Below are 14,334 nucleotides of genomic sequence, written 5' to 3' on the forward strand. Positions count from 1 at the left end.
TCTAGTTCAACCATCTCTTAATTTACAGATGAAGAAACTGAGACTTGAGAAAGAGAAGTCACTTGCCCAAGGTCGCACAGATTGTAAGCATTGGAGGCAGGACTTCTGAATTTAGAACCACGGCCCTTCCCCCACCCCCATGCTCCCCTAAACCCCAACAACTGTATAACCTCCAGAAGGCAACCCAGCCTGCTCTCCTCCGGCTGTTCAAGTCTGGACCCAGCTCATTGTCCATTTACAGTGTCTGCCTGAGATATATAAGCTTTGCAGCTTGCATATTCAAAAGGCACTTATTCATGCATTTTGTTTTTTCTGGATGGATATTTAAGCCAAAGTCTTTAGATTTTTATGGATCTGATTTGGGAGGTTTGAACAATTTGGGAGACTGATCCAAACATGCAAGGGGAGCATCCAGAACTAAGTAAAATAGCTAACATACTAATCAAAGTCCAGAAGGCCTGGATTCAAATCCTGCCTCAGCTTTGTGACCCTGGGCAAGTTACTTAATCTCCTTGGGCCTCAGTTTCCTCATTTGTAAAATAAGCCATTAGGACCAAGTAGATCTGTGATTCTGTTGATCAAGGCCCCGGTGACCACAAGTCTGTGTTTTATGCCTCATTTGATATAAATGAACAGAGATTGCCAAACACGGTTACCTCTGTGGTTCTGTCTTTCAAGGAATCTCGCATTATTCCACCGCGTGCTTGGGAGATACCTTGTGGGGGAGAGCCTCAGCGCCTGAATTTTGCTCTAGTGAATCAAATAATGCTTTTTGTAGTCAACAAAAATAAACACAGTGGGAGCTTGTAGCCTTGATGCTTTTCAGTCAATTGTATGATTGTGAAGATGCGTTCTTCTATGGAATCTCATTTGCCGATGCCTGCCTGTTTTCTTCTCCTACGCTCATCAAAGATGGCCTCAATACCCGTGTAGGTTGTTCTCATAAAGATTGTAGTTACTGATATCCTCTCAATTGCCTTTGGGGAGGGAAGGGGTAATAATAAAGGCTGAGGGTTGTTTGTTTTTTTCCCACTCCTTTGGTTTCCTCTTCTCTTTCATATGCTTCCAGAATTAATCTCTCCATACTCTCAGAACTGTGTGGCTTTCAGCAGGGACCTCCTCTGTGTTTATTCTGTCCAGCTACTTTCTCCATCCTTGTTTTTATTTTTATTTTTTATTTTTCAATTAATAAACATTTTCCTCCTATCTCCCCCTTCCCCTGCCCCATTAAAAACAAACCAATAGATCATACTCTTGTAACAAATATGCATAGTCAAGCAAAACAAATTGCCACATTGGCTGCATCTGAAAAGATGTCTTATTGTGCATCAGAACCCATCACCTCTCAGGTGGATAGAGCACTAGGCCTGGAGTCAGGAAGGCCTGAGTTCAAATTCAGACTCAGAAACTTATGTGATCCTGGGCAAGACTCATAAACTCTGCATCAGTTTCCTCAACTTTGAAATGGGGATAATAATAGCGCCTACCTAAAAGGGTTTTGAGACACTCAAATGAGATGATATTTGTAAAGGGCTTAGCACAGAACCTGTCGCATAATAAGTAGCTGATTAATAAATGCTTCTTTCCTTCCTTCCTTCCTTCCTTCCTTCCTTCCTTCCTTAAAAAAAAGAAAAAAACCATACAGTCCATCACCTATAAGGAAGTGAGAAGCTTTATCATCAGTCCCTGGGAAACATGCATTCATACTGTATGAAAGCCCCATTTGATGGGCACCCCCTTAGTTTCTAGTTTTCTGTCACTTCAAAAAGAACCACTATAAATATTTTTTTGCATGTATGAGTGGGTCCTTTTCTTTTTTGATCTCTTTGGGGGATAGGCCTAGTAATGGTATCCCTGGGTCAAAAGATATGAACAATTTAATGACTTTTGGGACATAATTCCAAATTGTTTGCTAGAATAATTGACTAATTGGCAGCTCCATCAACAATGTATTAATGTGCCTATTTTCCCATAAGACCCTCTGACATTGTCATTTTAATTTCTTGTCAGCTTTGCCAATCTGATGGGTGTTTACTGGAATCTTAGAATTACTTCAATTTCCATTTATGTAATTATTTGTGATTTGGATTTTTTTTTTCAAATGGCTATTAATAACTTGGATTGCTTTATAAAAAAACTGCCTGTCCATATCCTGTGACCATTTATCAATATCAACTTTGTTTTCTTTAATACCATTTCCTCTCGATATATATCTGGGACTGTGATGTTAGAAGTCCAAATGTTAAGGAGACTAAACAGCCCCATTGTTCTTGATGAGAAAACATTTGTTATAAAACCTTTATAGATTTTTTTTCCCATTCTTCATCTGTTTGTTATATCCTTCCAGTTTCATCCCCAAATGTCCCCAGGATGACTTTGCTTACTTAGTTACATCTTTAGCCAAACTTTATTTATTGTTTCTTTTAAAAATATAACTTTTATTTTATTTTACTTTTTTTCAATTGACAAGCATTAATTTTCTCTTCCTCTCACTCCACTTAAAAACAAACAAAAATTCATAGTCAAGCAAAACAAATTCCTGCATTAACCGTGTCCAACCCATGCCCTCTCCCCGCCCCCCGCCCCCCCTCCCCCTCACCCCCTGGATTGCTTCAATCTGCATTCTGAGTCCATCATGACCTCTCTGGAACTGTTGTTGTCTCCTTGGTGTTGATCAGTGTTCTTAAGTCTTTCAAAGTTGTCTTCTTTGCACTATTACTGTTATTGTATACATGTTATGGTTCTGCTCATTTCCTGTCTGCATCAGTTCATGCAATTCTTTCCAGGTTTCTCTGAAGCTGTCCTGTTCATCACTTCTTTGCAGCCCAATATTATTTCATGACATTCATAAACCATAACTTGTTTGATGGGGACCTCTTCTGTTTCCAATTCTTTGCTACCACGAAAAGAGCTTCTATAAATATTTTTGTACATAGGAGTCCTTTTCCTTTTTCTTTGATCTCTTTCGGGAGAGGTGTAGTCCTAGTAGCTGTATAGTTTAAATTGGGTCAAAGGATATGTACAGTTTAATAGCTTTTTTGGCCATAGTTTTACAAACTTTAAAACCAAACAAACCTGGCTTCCCATCCATTGCTTTCTCAAGGGTTCCGTAAGACAGAGTTGTTCATAATTTTCCATTGCCCTTCTCCATACCATTTTACAAATGAGTTTATATTCTAAACAGATTCATATGTTGACTGCCAGATCTCTCCACTTTGTAAGGAAAGTCACGGGATCATAGATTTAAAGCTGAGAAGGACCTTAGAGGTCATCTCGTCCAAATTCTTCATTTTATAGATGAGGACACTGAGGTCCAAATCAAAGGTTTGCTGGCTGAGGTGGTTTTAAGGCTCTTTTTTGTTTCCTTGCTATGGTAATTCATTTACATTGATTAAACTTCTTAATGAAATTATTCTAATCAGGGTTGATGTCCTCTTCTCTACCCATTTCCCTTTTCTTGATGTCAATAACTTGTTTAAATAGGTCAAGTTGGAGTCATTTTAATTGCCTGCCTTATCTCTTTCTCATTTATATTCTTCTGGTTTTGTGTTAATTTTGATCTTTGATCTAACAAGCCAATGGCTTTGCCATATATATGTAGAGAGACAGCTGATTCAGGAATGACCCCCACATCAGTAACAGGTCTGTTAAAATATAATCACTTTCGTTTGTAATGATGTTTTTGGTGCTTGCTGTGACCAACACTGCCTGATTCTTTCCTTACAGCAACATTCATGGTAGAGGTGAGGTTTCAACATCATCTAAGAGTCTTTGACTTATTTCTTACTCTTGAACCATATTTCCCACCATACACACACACACACACATGCATATATATGTATGTATGTATATATGTATACATATATATGTATCCTTCTCTCTTTCTATCTTTGTGTTGAAGTCACCCAGCATCAAATTATATATTGATTTAATTCAGAGGGTCTTTTCAAATTCTTTGTAAAATTTCTCTACCTTCTCACACTCTGCAATTTATGCAGCTGAGGAAACTGAGGGTTTGCGGGCCAAGGTGGTTTCTAGGCTCTATGAGCACAAATGGACTTTTTCAACAGCCTGATTCATCTCTCTGCCTTAGGTGTCTCCCCACTACCAAAGTGATATATGAAAAGCATAAGATCTGACCACATTGCTGTCCTGCTCAGTAACTTTTAGTGGCTCCCCATTGCTTCTAGGATCCAGTGCAAAGTCCTCTGCTTGACTTTTAAAGCGCTTCATAAACTGGCTTCAGCTTACCTTTCCAGATTAATTATATATGATCACCCTTCATAGATCTGACGGTTCAGTCAAGTGGACCTTCTTACTGTCTGTAGTGCATGATATTTCACCTAACATCTCTATGCTTTAAAAAATATTTAAAATATTTTTATTTATTTCATTAAATATTCCCCAATTACATTTTTAAAAAATTTAACATTCATTTCTTAAAATTTTGAGTTCCAAATTCTCTCCCTCTATTCCACTCCTCCCCTGCTCCTTGAGCTGGCAGGCAATATGATAATTGATTGTACATAAAATCAGGGGCAATTAGGTGGCGCAGTGGATAGAGTTGCCAGCCTGGAGTCAGGAAGACTCATCTTCCTAAGTTCAGATCTGTCCTCAGACACTTACTGGCTCTACAATCCTGGGCAAGTCACTAAGCCTGTTTGCCTCAGTTTCCTCATCTGTAAAATGAGCTGGAGAAGGAAATGGCAAACCACTGCAGTATATTTGCCAAGAAAACCCAGATGGGGTCACAAAGAGTCAGGCACAACTGAAAAACTGAACGACGACAAAAATACACAACATTTTTATGATTTAATGCATGCCTTTCTCCACCTCCAGATCTGGAATGCTCTCTCTCCTCATGTCTGTCTTAGTGCTAGTTTCTTTCAAAACTCAGCTCAAATACCACCTCCTATATGTGATCTTTATTGATCTCACCCCACCCAGTGTTTCTCTCCAAAAAGGTATTGTATTTACTTTGTATATATTTAATATTTAGCTATTGTTTTCCTCAATAGAATGTAAACTCCTCGAGGGCAGGACTATTTCGTGTTTGTCCTTGTATCCCTAATGCAGTCTGGCATATAGTAAGCTCTTGATAAATGCTTGTTGATTGACTGAAAATCTGTGATAATTTCATGGTGGCCTTTTGAAAACTCTTCTCATGAAGACTGCAATAGGAGATGGTGAAATGCCCCATGAAACTGTGCATCTTATTGCTCTTGGATGCACACAATAAGACCAACTCTTCTAATTCCTCTCTAATGACTGTCCCTCATGCCTGGAATGCTCTCCCTCTTCCACTCTGCCTACTGACTTTCCTGGCCTCCTTTAAGTCCCAACTGAACTTCCATCTTTTAAAGGAAGCCTTTTCCAATCCCACTTTATTCCAGTGTTTTCTGTCTTTTAATTATTTTCTATTTATCTTGTATCTTGCTTTGTATATGTTTATTAGCATGTTGTTTCCCTCTTTAGAATGTAAGCTCCTTGAGGGGCAGGACTTGTCTTTTGCCTCTCTTTTCTCCACAATGCTTAGTACAGTGCCTAGTACATAGTAGGTCCTTAATAAATGTTGTTTGATCGATTGATCTAAGGAGAGCTTGGGAACCACCCTCTCTTTTAAAGGCAACTTCCTTCTTTCTTCTGGTTTCTTTTATAGTGAAAATATCCAGTTGGATAGGAGTCATTTCCACTGGTAGTATAGTCACTCATTGTTTATTGGACAATGATCTCATGTTTACAGTAGCAAAAGTTTATGGAAAATCAGAAACCCTAGTTCTTAGTAACTTTGTCCCCCTTTCTGGTCACTTTGCCATTATCTTTCAGAAGCTAAAGGGGACCATTGCTGGGGTCTGGGGACTGACTATTTTGTATTTTTACCATGGTTACAAAATCATCAGTTGGTGGACAGGCTCCTGGTGATGAGTCTCTTAGTACTTAGTGAGACTGGTCCTCACAAAGCATATACACACTAAATCAAAGCATATACACATTAAATCTTCTCTCATAGTAGAACCTATAAAACTTCCTCTCTACTCCACTGGTATAGCCTTTGCATATGCCTGGGTCACCTCCAAGCCACAGTGAGACATCAGAGGAGGACTTTGCCAAGCACAATTATTTTTGGTAACAATAAAATGATGAACTTATTATGAGAGGCAGTATAGAAAAGTGGAAAGGACTGACAGCTTGGAGTCAAAAGACTTGAGTTCTAATTCTGACTTGCTGTGTGAATTTGTGCATGTTACAAAGTATATCCCCTCTTTAACCCTTAGTTTCTATGTATAAAATGAAGGAGTCCCTTTTGGCTCTGACATGTTTATGGGGAGGAGTAGACTCTGGTCAAAGACCAGACAACTTCTTAGACAACTCCTACAGTCAATCAATCAATCCACAAACATTAAGAGCCTACTATGTGTCAGGTACTAGGGAGACAAAGACAAATTTGAAACTGTCCCTGCTTTCAAGGAGCTTACATTCCACTGGGGGAAACAGCATATACCTAGATAAACATGATTATCTATCTCTCTATCTATCCCTCCATCCATCCATCCCTTCATCCATCCATCCATCTATCTATCTATCTATCTATCTATCTATCTATCTATCTATCTATCTATCTATCTATCCATCCATCCACCCACCCACTCTCCCATCCATCCATCCATCCATCCTTCTATCCATCTATCTATCTATCTATCTATCTATCTATCTATCTATCTATCTATCTGCCACATTGGCTCCCCTAGCCCCCACTGCCTGAAAGCCAGATAAAACCCTCTCACAGGGTTCTCTACAACCCATAAGGGGGTTTGAGGTGTGCCCAGGCTCTTTGCGAATAGCTCCAGCTCCCACTGATGGTGTTCCCTTACTTGTCGGGGGCAGGGTTGGGGAATCCTCTGTACTCTAGGTCCATGTATCCACTAACAGTCAGAATAGTTTTTACAAAGGAATATTTAGTTCAAAAGATATAATCACAAATATACCAGCTTACTCCCCAATACCTGGTAGGTTTAATTCTCCTCTTCCCACCTTTTTCTATCTCAGTCTTTTGGGGAAGGAAAGGGAATTAAGTTCACAGCATAGCTCAGTCCCTATAGAACCCAGTCCTAAGTTACAAGTCCCAGGCACCCTGGTTTCTCAGGGCTTCCTTGCTGGGCTGGCTGGTGGCAACATCTCTCCTGGAATCACACTGGGGATCACTTCCAGAACTGAGAAGGACAAACAAAGTAGAACAACCCCTCCCCTCTCCCCCCAGGCCCATTCTTGGAGCAGAATAAAAGGAGGGAAGGTATCCTCCCAGTTTCAGTTCATAACTCTTAAGCTGAGGGTGAACTATGTGTGATCTTCACCTTTGGAGGAAGCAGGAAGAGTGTTCAGGAACCAGCATGGCCATCTCAAGCTCACCATTTTTAAGAAGGCAGCCTAACAGAGGTGGCTACAGCAACCCACAGTGGTAGTGGAAGCATAGGGTGCCTCCATGTTGGGAGATCTCGGCATGCAAGATGTGGGCAAGCCTCCTTATCTATAAAACAAATACAAGGTAATTTTGGAGTCAAGTTAACTAGTACCTGGGGGAATTGATCTGGAAAGCCTCATATAGGAGGTGATGCTTGGGCTGAACTTTGACAGAAACTGGGGATGCTAAGGTAGAGGTGAAGAGGGAGAGCATTCTAGGTCTGGGGTGGGGAACAGCCTGCATTAAAATGAAGACATGGCAAAGTTAGATGGAATGTCAGGCATTAGAGATGGCAAGAAGGCCCAGTTTGCCTGAATTGTGGAATCCATGGAGGGCAGTGGTGTATAATAAACCTGCAAAGGTAAGCTGGAGCCAGCTTAAGAAGGGCTTTAAATGTCAAGCAGAGGACTTTGCACTGGATCCTAGAAGTAATAGGGAGCCCTAGAACTTACTGAGTGGGAGAGTCATGTGTGCTTTTGAGAAAATTACTTTTGCAGCTGTGTGGAGAATGGATTGGAGCAGGGAGACACTCTGGGCAGGGGGACCAATTAGGGGCTATTACAATAGCCCAATTCCCTCCATTACTCTCCCATTGATTCCAAGTTTCTTCTGTCGTGTGTGTGTGTGTGTGTGTGTGTGTGTGTGTGTGTGTGTGTGTGATGTATACCTACCAATATCAGTTATGGTGGCTGGGATCCATGTTTTTAAGCATTTATGTTTTTGGAGAGCATGTTCTGGGAGCAATTCAAATACAGGAGAATGTCTGCATGTGATGGGCATGAAGCACACGAATGAGCCGCGTTTATTTGTCAGCAGTTGAGAAAGCATGAGTTGTATGTGTATGTGAAGTAGTTGTGTGCCTAAGGGAAAAGGCTTGAAAAGTACATCTAAGATATTTCCTGTGTGAATTGTAATGATTCTAGGATCATGGGGCTCTGCGTGTGTGTGTTGTGTGTGTGTGTGTGTGTGTGTGTGTCCTTTGTGCTATGTATGTTTGCGTGTGTGTATGTATGTGTGCCTATATTTGGATACACTAAACAGTTGAGACTCAGGAAGAATCTCTGGTGAAATGCTACCCACTTTGGCTTCCCTGTTAATGCCACAGAGAGGTCCTCATCGTAGTCTTTAAAAAACAGTGGATGAGAGGAAACTTTCAGGCTTAGGAGGGGGAGTTGGGAGTGGGAAGGGACTTGGAATCTGGTCTCCTTGCCCTTACATCTTTTCTATCTCTCCTTTCTTTCTACCTTTTCCATCTTCCATCTATTCTTCTTTCTTCCCTCACTCTCTTCCTTTATCCCTTCCCTTCTTCTCTCCCTCCCCCTTCCTCCTCTCACTTCTCCTCCCCTCCTCTCCTTTTCCTTCCCTTCACTTCCTTTCCGTTCCCTACCTTCCCTTCCCTTCTCTTTCCTTCCTTTTTTAATCTTTTCTTCTTTCCTTTTCTTCTTTCTTTCCTCCCTCCTTTCTCAGTGCCAGGCAGCTAATCTCTGCCCCTCCCCTCCAGCTCCATCCTTTCTGTCCATCTGGCTCCCCAGATGGGGGAGAAAACCACTCAGTTGGCCCAATTTCCAACTGTAAGGAAACCATATGGAGAGATTTAGCAGGAGAGCTGAGTGCCTGCCCAGTCCCATTAGTCGAATGGCCAGGGATGGCTTCTTGGGCTCACCTGGCTCCCTATGTCTTTCTCTGGGGTTCTTTGCCTGGAGTGAGATGAAAAGCCCCTACCCAGGGACATTTCACAGTGCCTGCTTTCTGGACACCTGTTCTTCTCGGGAGTCACCCCTTGGTTTTTAAAGAAACCCCTCCATAGTGTCCCAAACCACTTTTAAAGTGCCTACTATGTCCAGGGCACAGTGCTGGGAACTGGGGATACAATGATATTTGGACAGTTCTTATCCTCATGAAGCTTATAAATTCCTTCTTAGGCAGCTGTGGTGGGGGTGTAGTGGAACAGGAAGTGAGGGTTGAGTTCAGACTGCTGTGATCATCACTCAGGCATGAGAGGGGCTGACCATACCCTCTTCTCTGTCCTCCAGAGACCCCTTCCCCCCAAGTTCACTGGTCCACAGTCTTCTTTCTCTTGTCCACATAACCTCAGTCCCTATTTTAGCTCTCACATCCTTCTTCTGTATGCAGGAAGGGGCACATTAATGAGCTGGAAAGGCCCTCAGAGGCCATTTGGTCTAACTCTCTCCTTTTACAAATGAGGAACCTGAAGGCTAGGGAAGTTAAGTGGATTGTCCAAGGCCATATAGGTAGGAGGTGTGAGAGGTACATTTTGAACCCAGCTCCTCTCACTCTAGAGCCAGTGCTCCTTCCACTGGGCCAGATACACAAATAGAAGTTTAGGAAGGAAGGGAGAGTTAGGGTAGGGAAAGAGACACTCCCTTCTTCCCACCTTTAGGAATCTGGAGAAGACCTATAGATGAGGAAAACCAGAACCCAAGGACCTGGAGAGAGATCTACCATTTGTCACAGGGAAGCAAGCAGAAACAGAATACACAACCAGGCTCAAATCTGCTTTATATAGATGTGATTGCCTGACATTTTTTGAAATAGGTTATAAACTCTTTGAAGACCAGAATCATATCTTGTATATTTTTGGTCCCCTCTATAGCACCTGGTACAAACCTGGGCACCTTGTAAAGACTTTTCTAATATGGGAGGACCCTTTTAGCTCATCTAATGCAGGAGTTCTTAACCTAGTGACACTAGGAGTCCAGGGATGGATTTCAGGGCATCCAGAATGGGAAAGACATCACATCTTTATTTTCACTAACCTCTAACTGAGGTGTAGCATTTCCTTCAATTATTTAAAAATGGTGTTCTGAGATGTGGTCTATTGTTGTTGTCTGTCCTTCATTCTTTGAAGAGGACCATGACATCAGGAAGTGATGCCATGACATGCAAGTGAATTAGATTTAAGTGAGGGAGGGCTGTGAAAAGTCACCAGCCTCATTTTCTCCTCCAGAGCCACCTGGGTCCAATGACCAGATATGGATCAGGACTAGAGATGGACCCCAATGGGGTGCATAGGCTTCATTGGATTGCCAAAGGTATCCACAATGCAAAAATGACTACTAACCCTTGGTCAAATTCCGTCTTCTGATGTATGCATGCATTCGTGCAGGTATACATAAATATATATACACACATGTACATATATATGTATATATATTAAAATGAAAAAAAATTCATAAATACTTACTGTGTGCCATGCATTGTGCTAAGCACGGAGGAATACAATACAAAAATAAGTCTCTGCTCTCAAGGAGCTCATATGCTTTTTTTCCCTTTTAATAGTATTTTATTTTTTTCCAGGTACATGTAAAGGTAGTTTTCAACATTCATTTTTTGTAAGATTTTGAGTTCCAAATTTCCCCGTTCTCCAAGATGGTGAGCAATCTGATATAAGTTGTACATGTGCAATCGTGTTAAACGTATTTCCACATTAGTCATGTTGTGAAAGAAGAAACAGAACAAAAGGGAAAAACCACAAAAGAAAAAAAACCAAAAAAGTGAAAATCGTATGCTTCAGTATGCATTCAGACTCCATAGTTCTTTAGGAACTCACATTCTAATGGGGAAGAGAAGGAAAGAAAAAATGTGTCCGTGTTGAAGTTATGCTATTTGCTAATCATGTGACTTTGGGCAAATTCACATATCCTCTCTGGGCTTCAGTTTTCTCATCTATAATACAAAGGGATTAGATTAGGTGATTGCTCAAGGTCTCTTCCAGTTCTAATCATTAGCCTCTGAATCTACTGACAAAGAACTTTGTTCCCCTCAGACTACCTTATATTTAACTACTTTGTGTGTGTATGTATTTGTTAACTTTATGTTGAACATATTTCTTTTTGTTTTTGGAAATAGTATTTTATTTTTTCCAATTACATGTAAAGATAGTTTTCAACATTCATTTTTTAATAAAATTTTTAGTTCCACATTTTTTTCTCCTTCCCTCCCTCCCATCTCCCCTCCCCAAAGACAGCAAGCAATCTGATATAGGTTATACATGTGCAATCACGTAAACGTATTTCCACATTAGTCATGTTGTGAAAGAAAGAACAAAAGGGAAAAGCTATGAGAAACAAAAAAAACCAAAAAAAGTGAAAATAGTATATTGCATAGTTCTTTCTCTGGATGTGGATAGCATTTTCCATCATGGGTCTTCTGGAATTGTCTTGGATCATTATATAGAAGAGCTAAGTCAATCACAGTTGATCATCGCACAATGTTGCTGTTACTGTATAGCATATATTTCTTATATCTTCTTGTCTTTCCCACTTGAATGAATGCTCATTGCAAGTAGGAATTGTCTCTTTTCTTTGTATTTGTATCTCAGCATTCCTCAAGAAGCTCCTGGCACATAGTGGGAGCTTAATCAATATTTATTGATTGATTTATTGATTGTTTCTAGGCTAGAAAGGGAGGTAGGTTAGCAAAAATAAGAGATAACAGATGGGCTGCTAGAATTAGACCCTGGTCACCAGGAAATGTTAAGAGACACAGAGGCCTGCTTCTGTGGATGAACCTTGTCTATGGAGGATTTATAGGAAGGCAAAGGCAGGAATTTGCATAAGCTGGACCAGCAGAGGGGGTTGTTATCAGTACCTGTAAAGGGAATACCTATACTCTTAGAGGAAGTATCCACCCCACTGAGTTCAAAAATCTATGGAAGTATTATTAGGATTAACCAGATTCTTTTCTCCATTTATTTTTCTATCCATCCATCCATTTATTTATTTTTTAATATTGATTTTTAAAATATTCTCTTTTAAGTAATAACAACAGTTCATATTTCCATAGCTATAGTAAGCACTAGATTCAGTCAGAGAACCTGGGTTCTAATACTGGCTCAAGTCAAGTAGACAAGCATTTATTATTACCTGCTATATTCCACTGTGCTAAATGCTGTACAAAGAAGGCAAAAAGACAGTCCCTTCTCCCAAGGAATATACAGTCTAATAGGGCAACCTACAAATAACTATGCACAAATATCTTTATATATAGGACGATTTGGAGCTAAGCAACAGAGGGAAAGCACTGTTACTTAGTGTATGGGTAATCTTGGACAAGTCACTTAACCTCTAATTTTTATTTTTTTGGCTTAATTTTTTTCGTATTTTATTTTTTCCAATTGCATGTAAAATAATTTTTAGTATTTAAAAACATTTTTGAGTTCCAAAGTCTCTCCCTTCCTCCCCTACCCTTCCTTGAGAGGGCAAGCAATATGATATAGATTATACATGGGAAATCATGCAAAACATATTTCCATATTAGCCGTGTTGCAAAAGAAAACACAGACCAAAAATAATAGAAACAACAAAGAAAGTGAAAAATAGTATGCTTCGATCTGCGTTCAGACTCCCATCAGTTCTTTCTCTGGAGGCAGATAGCATTTTTCATCCTAAATCCTTCGGTATTGTCTTGGATCATTGTGTGCTGAGAATAGCCAAGTCACTCACACTTGATCATCATACAATGTTGCTGTTACTATGTCTACTGTTTTCCTGGTTCTGCTCACTTCACTTTGCATCAGTTCATGTAAGTCTTTCCAGTTAACCTCTATTTATTTCTAACCTCTCAGTTTCCTGCTCTGTAAATATAGGTTATTGGATTTAGTCTGTTAGGTCCCTTCCAGCTCTAAATGATCTATGAAAATACCACAGCCCTGAAGTTTCTTGTGTTCACCTTTTCCCTTCCTATGTATTTTCCTGGTTTTGGTTCCTACATTGATGCCTCTCACTCCTCTGCCTCCAGGAGGAGTATGTATAGCCCAGTCAGTGAAGATTCCCAGGGAGCCGAAGCCTGGGGAATTTGACAAAATCATTCGTCGCCTACTAGAGACCTCCAATGCCAGGGCGGTCATCATCTTTGCTAATGAAGATGATATCAGGTGAGAGGGGGAGCTGGGACAAAGATGGGAATGGGTGGAGGGGAGGAGTGTGTGGACATATGTGGAGAGAGTTTGTTAATGGTTTGAGATCTGGCTGGGGGTGTGTGGTGGGGGTGGAGTATCTGTGTCTCCCAAAGTCTAGGTAGGAGGTGGGCCTGGGGAGGGCGGAGCATATTGTGTAATGGAAAAAGTTTTGTACCTGAAATGAGAGGCATCAGGTTTGAGTTCTGGCTCTGATACTCTGTCTGTGACCTTGGGCAAGCCATCTAACCTTAGTTTTCTCATCAGTAAAATGGGGGAAGGAGGTTGAAACAATATGCCTTCAGAAGTTCTTTCTAGCAGCTATATGCCTATGATCTTGGCCCCAGAGGACAAGAATGAGGTATGATGATGGTACAATGGAAAGATCTCAGGAATGGAGTTAGGAGATGAGAGTCCTAGCTCTGCCTTCTACTAACTCACTTTGTGACCTTGGACAAGTCACTTCTTCTCTATGGGTCTCAGTTTCCTCCTCTGTAAAATCAGAAGGGTTAGACTAGGTGGTCTCTAAGATACCTTTCTAGGGGCAGCTAGGGTGGACAGAGCACAGGCATTGAAGTCAAGAGGACCTGAGTTCAAATCTGGCCTCAGACCAAACACTTGACATTTACCAGCTATGTGACCCTGGGCAAGTCACTTAACTCCAATTGCCTAAAAATAATAAAAAAAATTAATAAAAAAAATTAAGAAGGTCCCTTTCTATTACTAAATTCTAGTATTCTGTGATTCCTTTAGGTGTTGTGGTAGGTAAGTGTGCTGGACTTGGGAGTCACAAAGACCTGAGTGTGAACCCAGTCTCAGGTACTTAGTAGTTCAGACAAATCATTTAACTTTTCTCAGCCTCAGTCTTCTCAGCTGTAAAGTAGGGATAATAATGGCACCTATCCTCACAAAGTTGTCATGAAGATTAAGTGGGACTTTATAGAATATATGTGTATAT

At 40.6% G+C, this 14,334-nt stretch overlaps 1 protein-coding gene across 1 annotated transcript in view; it reads left to right on the plus strand.

The window, feature by feature from the left end:
* GRM4 (glutamate metabotropic receptor 4) overlaps positions 1 to 14,334 on the plus strand; it is a 326,984-nt gene that overhangs the window by 216,806 nt on the left and 95,844 nt on the right. The window contains 1 exon segment of the mRNA XM_020999609.2: positions 13,220 to 13,355. Coding sequence (XP_020855268.2) covers positions 13,220 to 13,355 — 136 coding nt within the window.

The sequence above is a fragment of the Phascolarctos cinereus genome, unplaced genomic scaffold (genome assembly GCF_003287225.1).
Source record: "Phascolarctos cinereus isolate Bilbo 61053 unplaced genomic scaffold, phaCin_HiC Scaffold_5;HRSCAF=322, whole genome shotgun sequence".
In the NCBI taxonomy this organism is placed as follows: Eukaryota; Metazoa; Chordata; class Mammalia; order Diprotodontia; family Phascolarctidae; genus Phascolarctos; species Phascolarctos cinereus.